At 37.1% G+C, this 15,785-nt stretch overlaps 1 protein-coding gene across 3 annotated transcripts; it reads right to left on the bottom strand.

Moving 5' to 3' along the window:
* Positions 1–1,036: 1,036 nt before the first annotated feature.
* Positions 1,037–14,798, bottom strand: LOC120075432 (alcohol dehydrogenase-like 7). 3 transcript variants are annotated; one of them, XM_039028817.1, is made up of 10 exons: positions 14,619–14,797; positions 14,402–14,538; positions 12,827–12,873; positions 4,865–5,034; positions 3,462–3,544; positions 3,316–3,391; positions 2,824–2,888; positions 2,348–2,443; positions 1,996–2,160; positions 1,037–1,489 (listed from the first exon to the last, which is right to left on the bottom strand). In XM_039028817.1, exons 1-10 carry the CDS (start codon positions 14,668–14,670, stop codon positions 1,373–1,375), a joined length of 1,008 nt encoding a protein of 335 aa, XP_038884745.1. In that variant the 5' UTR covers positions 14,671–14,797; the 3' UTR covers positions 1,037–1,372. The 3 variants fall into 3 exon arrangements, with proteins under 3 accessions (XP_038884745.1, XP_038884744.1, XP_038884746.1); XM_039028816.1 differs by having other exon boundaries at positions 4,706–5,034; positions 14,619–14,794; XM_039028818.1 differs by lacking the exon at positions 1,996–2,160 and having other exon boundaries at positions 4,706–5,034; positions 14,619–14,798.
* Positions 14,799–15,785: the final 987 nt, after the last annotated feature.

The raw sequence follows: 15,785 nt of genomic DNA, 5'->3' as shown, positions 1-15,785 counted from the left end.
AACTTCAAGATTTTTTGTTATTTATATATTAGTTCTTAAACTTTAAAAAATATTTAATAAGTCCATGAGTTATTGATTTTTGTGTTTAATAGATTCCTAAATACTGTATTAAAAAAACCTAAAATATCAATTATGCATTCAATAGATCTCTTATCCGTTTGAAAATGTTAAAATTTTAATGTTATATTAGATATCAAATTTAACTTTATGCTTACTAGGTTCGATTAGACATTTTTTTTCAAATTAATTTATCTATTAACTATAAAATTTAAAATATAAGATTCAATTAGACAAACTTTTTTTTGTCTTATAAAACAATTAACTTTTATATATTTTAGTATTTCTAAGATCTACTAGATATAAAATTGGGGCTTGTGGATTTATTACACTTTTAAGGACTACAATCAAAGTTAAAAGTTTAGGGATTTATTAATAACAATTTTCAGATCTTAGGGACTAAACTTATAATTTAACCTTCACATAAATGTAATTTTAAATACATTGATATATATTATCTAGAATAAATAATAACAAAATTGTTATGAATCTTTATAGAATCATTCAGTAAAATATATAAGTAAAAAACATCTCATCATTTTACGTAAAATAATTTTATAAAGCCCAAAAAATATTTGTATATTCTTTTTAAAAAAATTATTTTAAATAATAAAACTACTGAAAATATTTACAAATAATAACAAAATATCATAGTCAGTATGTGATAGGCTATCTTTGTCTATCTGATCGCAAATAAACCATGAAATTTTACTATATTTATAAATATTTTAATTCATTTTTCTATATAAAAATAAAATGGAATGAACTTTTTTCGATTTGTTTCAAGTATACTAAAAATTAGAATATTATATATTTTTTTAAAATAAATGTAAATATATTTGGTGAAGAAAGTTAGACACAAAAATATTACTTTTTTCTAATAGTTCTTTCTAACAAAAAAAATATAATTGCCACGTGACACACCCACTACAGAAAAAACGACACCTTGCACCACTACAGCATTCTCTGATTATTTGTGTTTACTAAATGGACAATATATATTAACTATATCTACAATTTTTTAATATTTAATGAAAATCAATATACAAATATGTAAATCTGTCACAATTTGAGGAGCACTTGCTCCTAGCCCTTCATAGATCCGCCCCTCGACAACTGCCCCAACTTTATTTGTGCAACCTGTACATAATGCTTTTGATTTCCCAGCCAAAATACAAGAAAGTGAACCAACATATATTTCATTGAGGCTTCTCATCCATTTCCAATGTTCTAGAAAAGAAACATTTAAACTTTAATACAAAAGGAGTTTGTAATAGTGGAAGTTGCTTGAAGAGTGAGAAGGCAGGAGGCTGCTTCATTTGGTCATCCAAATCACACACCTAAGACATTGACCTTCACTTAACAAATTGAAAGCTTTGTTGATGTCTTCAAACCCAATTTCATGTGTGATAAATAAATCCAATTGTAGTTTCTGTCAAGTTCACATATGTCTAAAATAAATAAAATTGCACCATGCAGAGGAATTTGCATAAAAAGTACAAACAAAAGTGAAAGATATAGTTGAGATACTATCACTTATATTTTGACAACATCATATCTTCATTTTAAATTTTATGTCTCAAAACTTTTAATTTTGATCATCAATATAATCTCCAAACTTCTTAAAATTCTATTTTGCAGGGTTAGTTACAAAATTGGATCCCTTAAAGTTATAATAATTTTTTCTTTTATGTACAACTACAAAGGTGGAGAATTAAACCTCCGACCTCTATGGAAGGTTATGTCCATTACTATTGAGCTAAGCTCACTTGAGCAAAACTTTTGCTCATAATAATTTTCATATAAAATTATGTTTAGGAACTAAATTAGAGCCTTTGGTAGTTTTGGTAGCAATATAGAATAAATATTAATTATAAGATTATACACACACAAGCAAAAAGGAAAAAAGTAGGGTTCACATTAGTTGTTGTTGGGTACCTTATCTATGTACCATTGAAGGAGCGTAGGAATGTCTGATTTAGGCTTAAGTCCACCATATATGCATCCTATCACCATTTTCCCTTGATAAATGACATCTATAGATTTGAGACCTAAAAGTGAAGCTTGCTCCTCCACACCAAATATAATTGTTTTCCCCCAACCCTAAACTCATTGAAGTTAAAGAAATTGTTCGTCATTAGTTAATACAGAAAAATAACGCAAACAAAACCAACTCAAATGTCAACTTAAAAATAAATCAACTTTGTTACTATCAGATGTTCAAATTTTTACTCTTACATTGACGTTAAACTAAAATTTGAAACACCAAAAACTATATACATAATGATACCTTTCTGCAGCATGCAAATGCTTCCTTGATTAAGGAACTTTGTCCAACACATTCAAAGCAATAATCTGCACCCCCATCGGTCATCTCATTGATTACCTGCATGTCAAATAAAAAATGTTAGGATTCAAAAGTTTTAGTTGAAAATTAGAGTTAATTCATTTTTTTAATATTTTCTCCCATTATTAGTCGAATCAATGTCCAACGATTAAGTACTGTCGTTATAAGAATAGATTTTTTAAAATTAAATTTGAAAATTGAAAAATGTAATTGAAAATCTTTTCTAATTTGAAAGACTACACAACTATCAAGCTTTAGAAACTAAAACGGTGTAGTTGGAGAAATATGAATTTGAACTCCAGATCTTCTATTCAGCTAAATAAAAAATTAAGTTTATATATACAAAAAAGATATATATAATTCATCATTTTAATATATGTTTTCAACATTATCAAGATCATAAAATTTGTGGCTCTTACCTGGCTCACAGATTTATCTCCAATGCTTCTAGAATTAACTACCTCTGTGACTCCAAACTCTCTTGCTGCATTGAAGAAAATAAATAATTCATTAGAAAAATGTGTGGAAACTCATCATAGTAAACTCAATGCTTATATTAGACTGTAATATAAATGCATTTTTCTTGTTACTAAACTTCTTGTTCAACTTGGAAAAAAATTTAAGCCAAACATTTAAATACTTGATATCAAATCCGACATTTGTTACTCAAATCTATCAAATATTCACGAGCACGTGAGCATAACTCAGCTAGCATATGCTTGTGTTATATACTAATCTCGAGGTCAGAGGTTCAGTTCCCCCACCCCACATATTGTAAGGAAAAAAAAAACAATCTATCAAATATTCATGCTATGATGCCATAGAATTTTGTTAATAATTAATAATGTAGAATAATGTGTGAATAGTTGAAATTTGAACCTTGACTTGTTAAATATGTAAGAGATACTTGCCCAATGTTAATTTATTTGGGTTGACATCTATCCCAATAATTCTAGCTGCTCCACATTTTCTTGCTCCTTGAGCAACCTGAATACCAAACAATCCTTAGCCATGAAACTTTTGAATGAAGTCTTTGAAGTGAATAATGAAGTCTTACTGCCAAGCCTACAGTCCCCAGCCCAAAAATGGCAACAGTAGATCCCTTTTCCACATTTGCTGTTCTCCAAGCAGCACCCACTCCTGGAACCAAATGGCTAACAATCAATAGCTTTCTTACTACTACTCTCACAGTTAAAATGCATCTTTTTGTTTGTTTAAAATTTATTTTAATCAACAAAAAATTCAAAACTAAAACCCAAAAAAAATATTCAATCCCAATTTTTTTTTTTTTTTTTTTTTTTGTAAAAGGTCTTAGAACTCAATACCTAAACATCAAAATGTTCCAAACACAACCAGAACAAATCTACTATACCCAAAGTAATTGTTGGATTTTGGCAACATATTTGAAGAGAGAAATCCCACATCTTAAATGATTGGGAAAGTCATGAGTTCCTGCAGCTAAAAAATATAGGAAAGTAATGGGTTTCAAGTAATATAAAATGAGTTTGACTTTGTTTTCAAGTTGTTCCAATTAGAAACAATCTAAGTTTGGGTGTGCTAACTTTAGTCAAATTCCCTTTTAGTATTCTCTAGTTGAGAGTGAAAATGGTGTAAAAAGTTTTGAGAGAGTACTCTTGTAACCGGGAATGTGGAGAGAATTCAGTATTTGTGACAAATTTTCACATAGTAAATTTCTTTCTGATGGATTATGGTTTTTCTTTGAATTTGGAGTTCTCCACATAATTTCATGTGATATCAGAGCTATAATCGGACTCAGCCATACTGGTAGAATCATGGAGCATCGAATAAGAAGTGGATCCTTGGAAGATGTAGTCATGATGGTATCCATTTGTGGTTGAGCTTTTGGGCAGGCAGTGTTTAAGTGTAATTCGAAGGGTGACTATTTCCAGGTTGAGCTTTTGGATGGGTGGTGTGCTCAAGTATAATTTGAAGAGATGACTATTTGAAGGGAGGCTTGATGGCCCTTTATTTGAGGGGAGAATTGTTTGAAATACAATCAAAGCCCCACATTAGCAAGATAAGAAGATGATCATGGATATATATGGGAGGACAATTGTCTCCAAGGGTATAAGACCTTTTGGTGAAATCAAAGGCAAAGTCATGAGAATTTATGCCCAAAGTGGACATTGAAGAATATCATATCATCGTGAAGATATGATTTAGAGGTTCATTATTCCTAACGGTAATGGTCTCATTGTCAATGTTTGAATATTTGAATGTTTAGGTATTGAGTTCTAATATTAAAATGGACTCAATGCAAGAATAATATATTAGAACTACCTGTTGATACGCCACAACCAAGGAGGCACGCCTTGTCAGGAGAGATGAGAATAGGATCAAGCTTAATGAGATGAGCAACATCCACCACAGTGTATTCACTGAAACTTGACACAAACATAAAATGATGCAAAACCTCTCCATTAAGATCAGTGAACCTACTTGTCCCACATCGAGGCATCCCTTGAGAGAGTTTGAAAGGCTGTTTAGAGCAAAGATTGCTTTTACTTGATGTGCAATCTCTACACTCCCCACACTCGGCCATGAATGTTGGGATCACAAAATCGCCTTGTTTTACTTCACTTACTTCACCTCCTACACTCTCAACCTCTCTGCAACACAAAATAGCTTAACAATAAGCAAATTTGTAATAGGGATTTTAAATAGCAAATTTTAATTCAAATTTGAATTACAACTTTCCTCCCTTTTTGGCTTATAAAATAGGGTCCTTTCCATAACTTCCATCTTCCAACCATATCTTCTTCTCTTTTCTTTTTTTGCAAGGCTGGTTTTCTTTCTTTCTTCATTTTATTTTTGCGGTCCATTTGTGGCTAGTGATGATGATGTGAGTTTGAACACCTTTGGTGATGGTGCTTCTTACTCTAGCCATGACTCATTTTATTTTTCTTATTATGAAGTTGATCCATATGCTCAGGGATTTGTAAGGCCACAAATAATATATACTTATAAAAGAAGGAATAAAAAGGGAAATATCACAACAACCAATGATGATCAAGGAAAAAATGTGGGGAGAGAGGATGGAGGGGACCACGAGTCTGTTACAAAAGGGCAAGGATCGTACTAAGAGGCAGGAAAGGAATTTGCTAAAAGTGGGGAGACTTTAGGTAGGAGAGAAGTACCCAGCTCTCTCTAAGGTGCTGGGATATTCCTTGTTTGTATTTTTCTTTCGGGGAGGCAGAAGGGGAGTCCTTTTTGGGAGAGGTTTGCTCCATTTTGGGGAAGGTTTAGAGAGGCTGTTTAAATGACTGTAGGAATGGATTATTATAGAAGAAATCGTTCATAAATAAAAGCAAGGAGTAACAGAGCTACATTTTCAATCATCTCACCCTTCTTCTTGTCTCTATTTTGCTCTTTTCTGTTTGTTGCTCTTTTAATTCGATTTGCAGGGAGTGAGATCTTACAAGTGGTATCAGAGCCACTTCATCCTGGGGCGTACACGAGCGATGGCTCAGAAAAAAATAGAAGAAAGGCTTGAAAAGAATGGGAAGGAAGTATCGGAGATGAAAGAGATGCTGCTGGGTTTGTGCAAGAACATCGAAAAGTTGACAGAGGAGATGAGAGAAAGCAATACGGCTCGGAAGGCTGAGAATCGGGTGCTTCTGATGGGAGGAGGATGAAAATGAAAGGGAAGGCTGACGAAACAGAGTCGACCCCCAGCAATGGAGGAGGGGGATCCGATAAAAGTAAGTACAAGAGGCTGGAAATACCCGTTTTCACTGGAGAGAACCCGGAGTCTTGGGTGTACAGGGCAGAGCACTACTTCGAAATCCACGAGCTATCTGATCAGGAGAAGGTTAAGGTCGCGGTCATCAGCTTTGGGCCAGAGGAAGTGGACTGGTTTCGATGGAGCCACAACCGGAGACCTATCAGAATATGGGAGGAGCTGAAACAGAGGATGTTCGAATACTATAGACCGACCGGAGAAGGGAGCTTGGGCGTAAGATTGTTGAGAATAAAGCAAAAAGGAACTTATGCAGAGTACGTGAAGAAATTTGTCACGTATTCGACACCCCTACCCGACCTGGCGGAAGAAGTTCTCAGAGATGCGTTTGTAAATGGACTGGAACCAACCTTGAGGGCCGAAGTGATCAGTAGAAAACCAACCACTCTGGAGGAATGTATGTATGAAGCCCAACTGGTGAGCGACCGCAATGTAGCCCTGAAGATAGCTTTAGCAGATCTGGGGGTTGTTGGGCCTTGCAAAAAGGAAGCCCAAGGCAAAGAAAATTCGATACTGAAGAGCGGGAAGAGCTTGGAGACATAAGGGACTAAAAGGATCACCCTACCTGTGAAGAGCAACTTCGTGAAGAAGGAGCCACCCATGAAACGGCTTTCAGATAGTGAGTTTCGCGAATGGCTGGACAAGGGACTATGTTTTCATTGTAATGAGAAATACAGCCCAGGCCATCGATGCAAGCAAAAGGAGAACCGGGAACTGATGTTATTCATCACCAATGATAACGAAGAACTCAACCTGGAGCAAGAGGAAAAAGAGGGGCCGTGAGAAGAAGAAGAAACAGAGGAAACGGCCGAAATTGCTTTGAGATCGATATATGACCTATCAGCCCAGGGACGATGAAGCTGAGGGGGGCAATGAAGGGAGAGGAGGTATTAGTGTTGATCGACTGCGGAGCCACACACAATTTTGTGCATAAAAGGTTAGTAGACGAACTGAAAATACCAATGAATAGAAAGAGTTTTTCTGTAGTCATTGGAAATGGGGATGCTATAAGAGGGGGAGGGATCTGCAAGGCGATTGATCTTAAACTACCCAACCTCAGTGTGAAGGTCGACTTCCTAGCGATTGATTTGGGACAGATGGACGTGGTTCTAGGGATGCCTTGGTTATGCACGACGGGATTCATGGGAGTATATTGGCCATCCTTAACCATGTCATTTATGTCAGAGAACTCATAAGTCTTTTTGAAGGGTGATCCTTCCCTAACCAAGGCAGAGGTTTCCTTCAAGACACTCACAACATCCTGGGAAGAGGATGACCAAGGGTTTTTGGTAGAGTTTCAAAATTATGAGTATGACAGTAAAGAAAAGAATGAAGGGAAAGAGGAACTCGAGGAGGCAGAAGAACTCCCACTAATGATCCGAGCTCTGATCGAAGAAAATAAGGACATTTTCGAGGAGATAAGAGCTTTACCACCTAAAAGAGCTATAGACCATCGTATATTGATGAACACGGAGCAGAGACCAATCAATGTAAGGCCATATAAGTACGGCCACTGCCAAAAGGAAGAAATTGAAAAGTTGGTGGAGGAAATGCTGAAGGCAGGGATCATCCGGCCAAGTCACAGCCCATATTCCAGCCCAGTCCTATTAGTGAAGAAAAAAGATGGAGGATGGAGGTTTTGTGTTGATTATAAAAAACTAAACCAAGCAACAGTGGCTGATAAGTTCCTTATACCGGTCATCGAAGAGTTGTTAAATGAATTACATGGGTCAGCAGTCTACTCTAAGTTAGATCTGAGGTCAAGGTACCACAAAATCAGGATGAATGAGAAGGACATCAAGAAGACAGCTTTCCGAACGCATGAAGGTCACTATGAATTTCTTGTCATGTCGTTCGGACTCACAAATGCACCAGCCACCTTTCAATCATTAATGAACCAGGTTTTTCGTCCTTTCCTTCGTAAATTTGTACTTGTTTTCCTTGATGACATATTGGTGTACAGCCCTGACCTATCAACACATGAAACACACTTGGGAGTGGTCTTCAATGTGCTTCAAGATCACAAGCTGTATGCAAATCAAAAAAATGCACCTTTTGCCAAGTGCGAATACAATATTTAGGCCATTGGATATCAGCTAATGGAGTAGAAGTTGATGATGGGAAGGTTAAAGTTATGAGGGAGTGGCCACAACCTCAGAATGTGTCTGAGTTAAGAGGATTTTTGGGGCTCACGGGTTACTATCAACGCTTTGTGCAAGGGTATGGGAATATAGCAGCCCCTCTTACCAAGCTTCTCCAGAAAAATTCATTTAAATGGAGTGAAGAAGCCAATCAAGCCTTCATGAATCTGAAGCAAGCCATGGTCACGGCCCCCGTCCTAGCCCTCCCAGACTTCTCAAAAGGATTTGTGATAGAAACAGATGCATCAGGAACCGGCTTAGGGGTTGTTCTGTCCCAAATCTCGGATCAGAAGGCATTGAAATTCTTGATAGAGCAGCGAGAAGTACAACCCCAGTTCCAACGGTGGTTAACCAAGCTACTTGGATATGATTTNCTCCCAGACTTCTCAAAAGGATTTGTGATAGAAACAGATGCATCAAGAACTCGCTTAGGGGTTGTTCTGTCCCAAAACTCGAGACCTATAGCATATTTCAGTCAGAAATTATCAGCAAGGGCCCAAGGGAAGTCTATTTATGAAAAAGAATTGATGGCAGTTGTTCTAGCAGTAGAAAAATGGAGACACTATCTCTTGGGAAGCAAATTCACAGTGATATCGGACCAGAAGGCTTTGAAATTCTTGATAGAGCAGCGAGAAGTACAACCCCAGTTCCAACGGTGGTTAACCAAGCTACTTGGATATGATTTTGAAATCCTATACCAACCGGGGTTACAAAACAAAGCCGCAGATGCCTTGTCAAGAGTGCGAGAACAAGGGGAATTTAGTACACTATCAGCACCTACTATTATAGGTATTGAAGTTGTTTTGAAAGAGGTGGAGGAAGATAAGGATCTACAGAAAATCATCACCCTTTTGAAGGAAAATCCAGAGGGAATGCCGAGATATAAATGGCAACATGACGTTTAACTTACAAGGACAGGTTAGTGCTATCAAAAAAATCTAGTTTAATCCCTTCACTATTGCATACATTCCATGATTCGGTGTTAGGGGACACTCGGGATTCTTGAGAACATACAAGAGAATGAGTGGAGAGCTATACTGGCAAGGAATGAAATCTGATGTAAAGAAGTACGTTGAGGGGTGCGAAATATGCCAAAGAAACAAGTTCGAGACCCTCACTCCAGCAGGCTTACTTCAACCACTCCCTATTCCATACATGATATTGGAAGACTAAAGCATGGACTTCGTGGAAGGGTTACCAAAGGCTGAAGGGTATGATGCTATAATGGTTGTGGTAGACCAATTGAGTAAGTATGCTCACTTCACCCCTTTCAAACACCCTTTTTCAGCAAAGCAAGTCGCGGAAATATTTATTCAGGAAGTAGTGAGACACCATGGAGTACCCGTTTCTATTTTAACTGATCAAGATAAAATCTTTGTGAGCAATTTTTGGAAGGAGATGTTTACAACGATGGGAACGAAACTTAAAAGAAGTACATCATTCCATCCACAAACTGATGGACAAACGGAGAGGGTGAACCGATGTCTAGAGACTTACTTGCGCTGTTCTTGTAATGAACAACCAAGGAAATGGAACAAATGGATAGCTTGGGCTGAATTATGGTATAAAACAACTTTCCATATCTCCATCAAAACCACCCCTTTTCAAGCTGTTTATGGGAGACCACCACCACCCCTAATCACTTATGGGGACAGGAAGACGTTCAACAACACCGTGGAACAACAGTTGCAAGAGAGGGACTTAGCACTCAATGTCTTGAAGGAGAATTTGGCCATAGCACAGAATAGAATGAAGAAGCAAGCCGACAAACATAGGAGAGAATTGAATTTTGAGGTGGGAGAAGAAGTATACTTGAAGCTGAGACCTTACAGACAGAAAACATTGGCTAAAAGAAGTGTAAAGCTGGCACCGAGGTTCTATGGACCTTATAGAATAACTGAACGAGTGGGAGAAGTAGCCTACAGGTTAAGCTTGCCACCAGAAGCTGAAATACATAATGTATTCCATATCTCTCAGCTCAAGAAGAAGCTCGAACAAGGCCAACAGGTCCAACAGCACCCTCCCATGTTGACTAAAGAGTTTGAGCTGCAAATTGCACCTGAGACTGTTTTGGGGGTACGGTGGAATGGAGACATGGCAACACACGAGTGGCTGGTCAAATGGAAGGGGATGTCCGAGAATGAAGCAACCTGGGAAGATGTTCGAGTATTGAATCAACAGTTTCCTCATTTCAACCTTGAGGATAAGGTTCATTTTGAGAAGGGGGGTATTATAAGGCCACCAATAATATATACTTATAAAAGAAGGGGTAAAAAGGGAAATGTCACAACAACCAATGATGATCAAGGAAAAAATGTGGGGAGAGAGGATGGAGGGGACCACGAGTCTGTTACAAAAGGGCAAGGATCGTACTAAAGGAGGCAGGAAAGGAATTTGCTAAAAGTGGGGAGACTTTTAGGTAGGAGAGAAGTACCCAGCTCTCTCTAAGGTGCTGGGATATTCCTTGTTTGTATTTCTTCTTTCGGGGAGGCAGAAGGGAGTCCTTTTTGGGGAGAGGTTTGCTCCATTTTGGGGAAGGTTTAGAGAGGCTGTTTAAATGACTGTAGGAATGGATTATTATAGAAGAAATCGTTCATAAATAAAAGCAAGGAGTAACAGAGCTACATTTTCGATCATCTTCACCCTTCTTCTTGTCTCTGTTTTGCTCTTTTCTGTTTGTTGCTCTTTTAATTCGATTTGCAGGGAGTGAGATCTTACAGGATTCAAGATGGGCGATGAGGTCCATCCTTTGAGTTCACCATCTTTTGTAATTGAGACTCAACTTGAGCGCTTGAGATACGAATATAGTCTAATGGATGTACATATGAGGGTCATGCTCCCAATGAATGCATTGCTAACCCTCCTCTTGGTGAGGTCACTTTTTATCTTTCTATGTTTCCATTTGGTGTCTGTCTTCCCTTATATTTTTTTTTCCTTCAAGGCTTTCTGACACTCATACAGCTTGCCCCTGCTCAAATCTCTCCCAATGGGTGAAGCCATCTCATCTGTTGCCATGCTCGTTGAGCTAGATATGGCAATGGGTCTCCTTTATCATTGCTAACCTCCTCTTAGCCAAGTCACTTTTTATCTTTCTATGTCATTTCAAATTTTGATCCACAGTTCAACTTTTGGCGAATATCTGTAAATCTGAACTTTAAGGAAGAGGTGATTGTGAATGGCCCCACTTATATGAAAAATTGGAAATATGGTACTCTAGGATTGGGGGCGAAGCTAAACTCCTTTCTCAAAGTTTTGCTTTCTGGTAGGGTGCGACACGAGGTGTACTCCTCAACCCACTAGTTATGACGATCCAGCTACAACCATTACTCAGACTTTGAATGATTATCACGACGTAAGATGAATCCTTTCTTTCCAGGGGTCGACCTCAAGTTTCCTTTCAATAGGGTCAGCCTCGGCCTGTACCTCACCAGAATGAATTTTAGCTTCCACTCTAAGGCCAACCCCAACAAGAGCAAGGTCAAGACCGATCATGGTAAAAGGCAGACAACTATCGAGGAAAGCAGCAAACAAGAAGCGTCACTTTAAACGTCATGAAAAATATAGTAAAATGCAAATAGCTTTTATGATAATATAAAAGTACGACATAAGAAGCATGAAAGTCTAAAGTTCCTAAACTTCATGATGAGTAACTGTCCTTGTTAGCTTCAGTATCAACCTCAAAGCTCACATTCCCAGAAGTGAAAGCGTAGGGTTCTGGCGCAAGGTCTCGAAATCTTTGGTTAAATAGTCAAAGTTCATCTCAATTTCTTTCCTCGCTCCACTCCACCCTGTATTCCATCACAACATCTTGCATTCTAGTTAAAACTTCAGTTTCAGTAAACTTCTCCTTCATATATGTGGTATTTGAAAGAAGATCTTCAACTTTCTCAAGTTTAGCCGGGACCTTGGAACAGTTAGTTTGAAAGGATTTGAGTTCAGCCTTAGTTCGGTGAGGGTTCAATTGAGGCAAGTTATATTAGCTTGAGCTTGAATCAACTTCTCCCAAGTAACTTGTGTCTCCATCAAGTGATTGATATGGTTGGTTAGGCTCACTTTAGATGTGGTGATTCAAACAAAGGACTAAGGTAACAAAGAGGTGTCAATTAGCAACAACAGATAAAAGACGAGGCTAAAATTAATTCTGATGAGGTACGAGCTAAGGCTGACCATATCAAAAGAAAAGTCGATGTCAATCCCCCTAGAAAGAATAATGAAGATCTTATATCGTGAGAATCATTCAGAGTCTGAGTGATGGCTAAGCTAGATCGTCATAACAGGTGGGTTGAGGAGTATGCCTCGTGCCGACACGCTACCAAAGAGCAAAGTTTTAAGAAAGTTAACATGAGCATAATTCAACTAAAATAAAGCTTCTACTATCAACCTCGAGGTTGGAGCTTTGATTCTCCCACCCCATATTGTCAAAAAAATGTTTGAAAAATAGAAATACAAATTATGGTTTACATGCTAGATATTTAGAAAGAAAAACAAAAAGTCCAAGAGAATGGAGATATTGTGACTTACCCAACAGCTTCGTGGCCCAAAATTCGTGGAACAATCCCTGGAGGATCCTAATAACATTCGAACAATAGGGTTGGATGAATTTGATATCAATTGATGGGAGTTTGTTACAAAACAATTTGACTGGATAGACCTTTTTAATTTTCATTTAGAAGATAGACAAAAATAAATCGGAATAATAACTCGACGCAATGACAAAACTCCGTTAACAAACGAGAAGAAAATGAAGCAGAAACTGCATATGACAATCCAGTGAGGGAAGCAATTAGGTTCAAATAAAACTCATGGTGAGTTTTTGGCATCAAACCGCAATCCAATTTTAAACTATTCTATATGGTTTACTTTCCCATTTTTAATGCTAATGAAGTCATTTTTGAGATGATTAGGTTTTTGTAGCTTAGAGTTACACTCTAATGTTTCTAGAATATTTCTGGTGAGAGTTACACTCCAAACATCAGGTATTTGTGTTTTGTTGATTTCAATTTCATGTAGATTTTCATTAAATTTGTAAATTTCAAAAGTACAATGATGGGGAAAATCTCTTTGGTTGACAATTCTCCAATAATAATTTGAAAAATCACGTTTCCATTTTCTCACTTCCAAAAACTTATTACCATATTTCAAAATTAATGAAACTTATCGACCATTATAACAAAGGGTAGAAGACAGAAGTACTTTGTTGTGTCTAAACGAGAGGGTTTAGGTTGGATCAACAATGGGGGGATTTACCTGGTTCAAAGGGTTAAGGAATGTCAATGATGCAAGGCCTCGAGGGTATTTTGGCCCTTTTTGTATGGACGTGAAAACTCTCTTTATTCAACATGCTTCTTTGCCAACGGAACAAATTAACTAATTCCAACTATTTGATAACACGGGCTCCATTTCAAAACCAATTGATAGTGAGAGTAGTCCATATATCTTTACAAACATTGTGAGATTTCTTGATTTTTCTAACATGGGATCCTCCACATGTCCTCTCAAGATGGTGTCTCTTTATGTTCAACATCCTTGGATCGGATTATAATTTTTTTTTTACCAAATGCTCGTTTTAGGTTAGACGTAAGCATAAGGTTAGATTTCATACATTTGTAAGGAACAGGTCATCAATCATAAAAACACTTGTGAATGGGTCAATCGTACAAAAAAAACTCCTCGATAGATTCAAAACCACAATTCAATCACACAAATATAAGCTCAATGACATACATTAATCACAAAATAAGCTAACCATACTTAATCACAATTTAATCATACAAATAGGCTCAAAATCACACAAGTCACACGTTATTAATCCCAAAATGAAACTTTAAACGCACATTAGACTTTATATCATAATTTAATTACAAAAAAAGGCTCATAATCACAGTCTAATCACACAACAAGCCCCAAATCAAATATTAATCGCATAAATAATCTACAAATCACACTACAACCCATACATAGACTCCAAATCACATTTTGAACACACCATTCACTCAAAATCACAAATTAATCATACAAAAAAAATTGTTTTGAAATTTTAAAAAAAAAAAAAAAAAAAAAAAATTAAAATGAAAGGATTAAGAGAAGAAAAAGAACCTTCATGTTCCAATATTTGATATCGGTATGACAGAGGGAGGTGCAAATGATCCGTATCCGAACCTCATGGGTCATCGGCGGAGCCACCATTATGTCCTCCATTACCAACGCCTCCCCAGCCTTCCGGCACACCGCCGCTAACAATTTTCAATAGTTTCAAACATACACAACAGAAATTACGAAATAGAGAGAAAATGCAAGGAAAAGAAGTTGGTACCTCTGCACCGGATGGGCTTACCGCCGCTCGCCATCCACGATTTATGCTCCATCGTTGACAAGATAAGAAGTAGCCCGGCCGGCTATGAGCTTTTCAAACTCACTCTTTTGTTTTGTTTTGTTTTGTTTTTTTCCCCCTTTACATCCCTTTTTCAGTCTTTTCATCCCATTTTCTAATATCTGCCATTTCACTCATATTTTTCAAATTTTATTTTCATTTCTAAAAAATAATAATAAAATGCTTAAATGTTTTTTAGGATAAGATCAATACAACAACAACCAACCACCTACACAGGAAATCATGAGATACAGACAATGTAAACCATTCACGATAAGGAGTAGAATGAATTAAAGACTTTTGATCCACCGAAGCTTTGCACCAACACATTCTCACTATGACAAATATGAGAGAAAAACAACTCCAGCTCATCACCCTTATCCTTAGCTTCCTTAATAAATAATGGAACTTTCGAGTAATCGACAGCAACATCATTCAGTAGATTTATGACCTCCAGGTAATTGCATTCAATCAAGATAATCGAAACATGGATGGTATACATATTTTTCAAGACCAAATATCGTCATAGTTTCAAGGAGCTTCACCTCTTGACATTTGGGGATAAATGTCAGGTCAGCCAGCCACTCACAATTCAAATGATCTCAAAGCAGCTAACCTAGCCCCCAAGTTTCTAGGTTCCAAGTAGCGCCAGTATTCAATTTCCAATAAGAAGAATCCGGAGCTGCCATATGATCTATCCGGAGCTGCCATATGATCTACTTTAGGATATACGTAGGAAGGGACATCTCATTTCCTTTATTATCAATCTGTGCACTCCAAATGGAAAAGTAAAAAAATATGTCTGTTAATCACATCCCAAATAGTCTTAGCATCAATCCGGTGTCCCCGAAACACCACTGTATTTCGAGCTTCACAAAGTTGCCACACTATGATTATAACCTTATCAAGATCCATAGATACAACAAGAATAAAAATCCAATACCAATAATCCTTGTTATAACTTTGGTTGGCTGATAATATTTTCGTTTATTGCGTTGGATATTTTGTCTCTGGCTTGGTGTGGGTATTCTTTCCTTGTCGGTGGCAGATTTGCTAGGGTGATCTTTTCCTTGTTTGGGTTGCTGTTGGTGGTGGCTTTCTTACCTGATG

Source organism: Benincasa hispida, chromosome 4, assembly GCF_009727055.1.
Source record: "Benincasa hispida cultivar B227 chromosome 4, ASM972705v1, whole genome shotgun sequence".
In the NCBI taxonomy this organism is placed as follows: Eukaryota; Viridiplantae; Streptophyta; class Magnoliopsida; order Cucurbitales; family Cucurbitaceae; genus Benincasa; species Benincasa hispida.
This window is presented reverse-complemented; position numbering and strand designations above follow the sequence as displayed.

Excerpts from the sequence above, each read along its gene's own strand:
- LOC120075432 (XM_039028816.1), bottom strand. The coding sequence starts at position 14,670 with ATGGAGCATAAATCGTGGATGGCGAGCGGCGGTAAGCCCATCCGGTGC. Across the intron at positions 3,392-3,461 it reads TGGGGACTGTAGGCTTGGCA|GTTGCTCAAGGAGCAAGAAA; the intron begins GTAAGACTTCAT and ends TTTGGTATTCAG. Across the intron at positions 2,444-2,823 it reads GAGATAAATCTGTGAGCCAG|GTAATCAATGAGATGACCGA; the intron begins GTAAGAGCCACA and ends TTTGACATGCAG.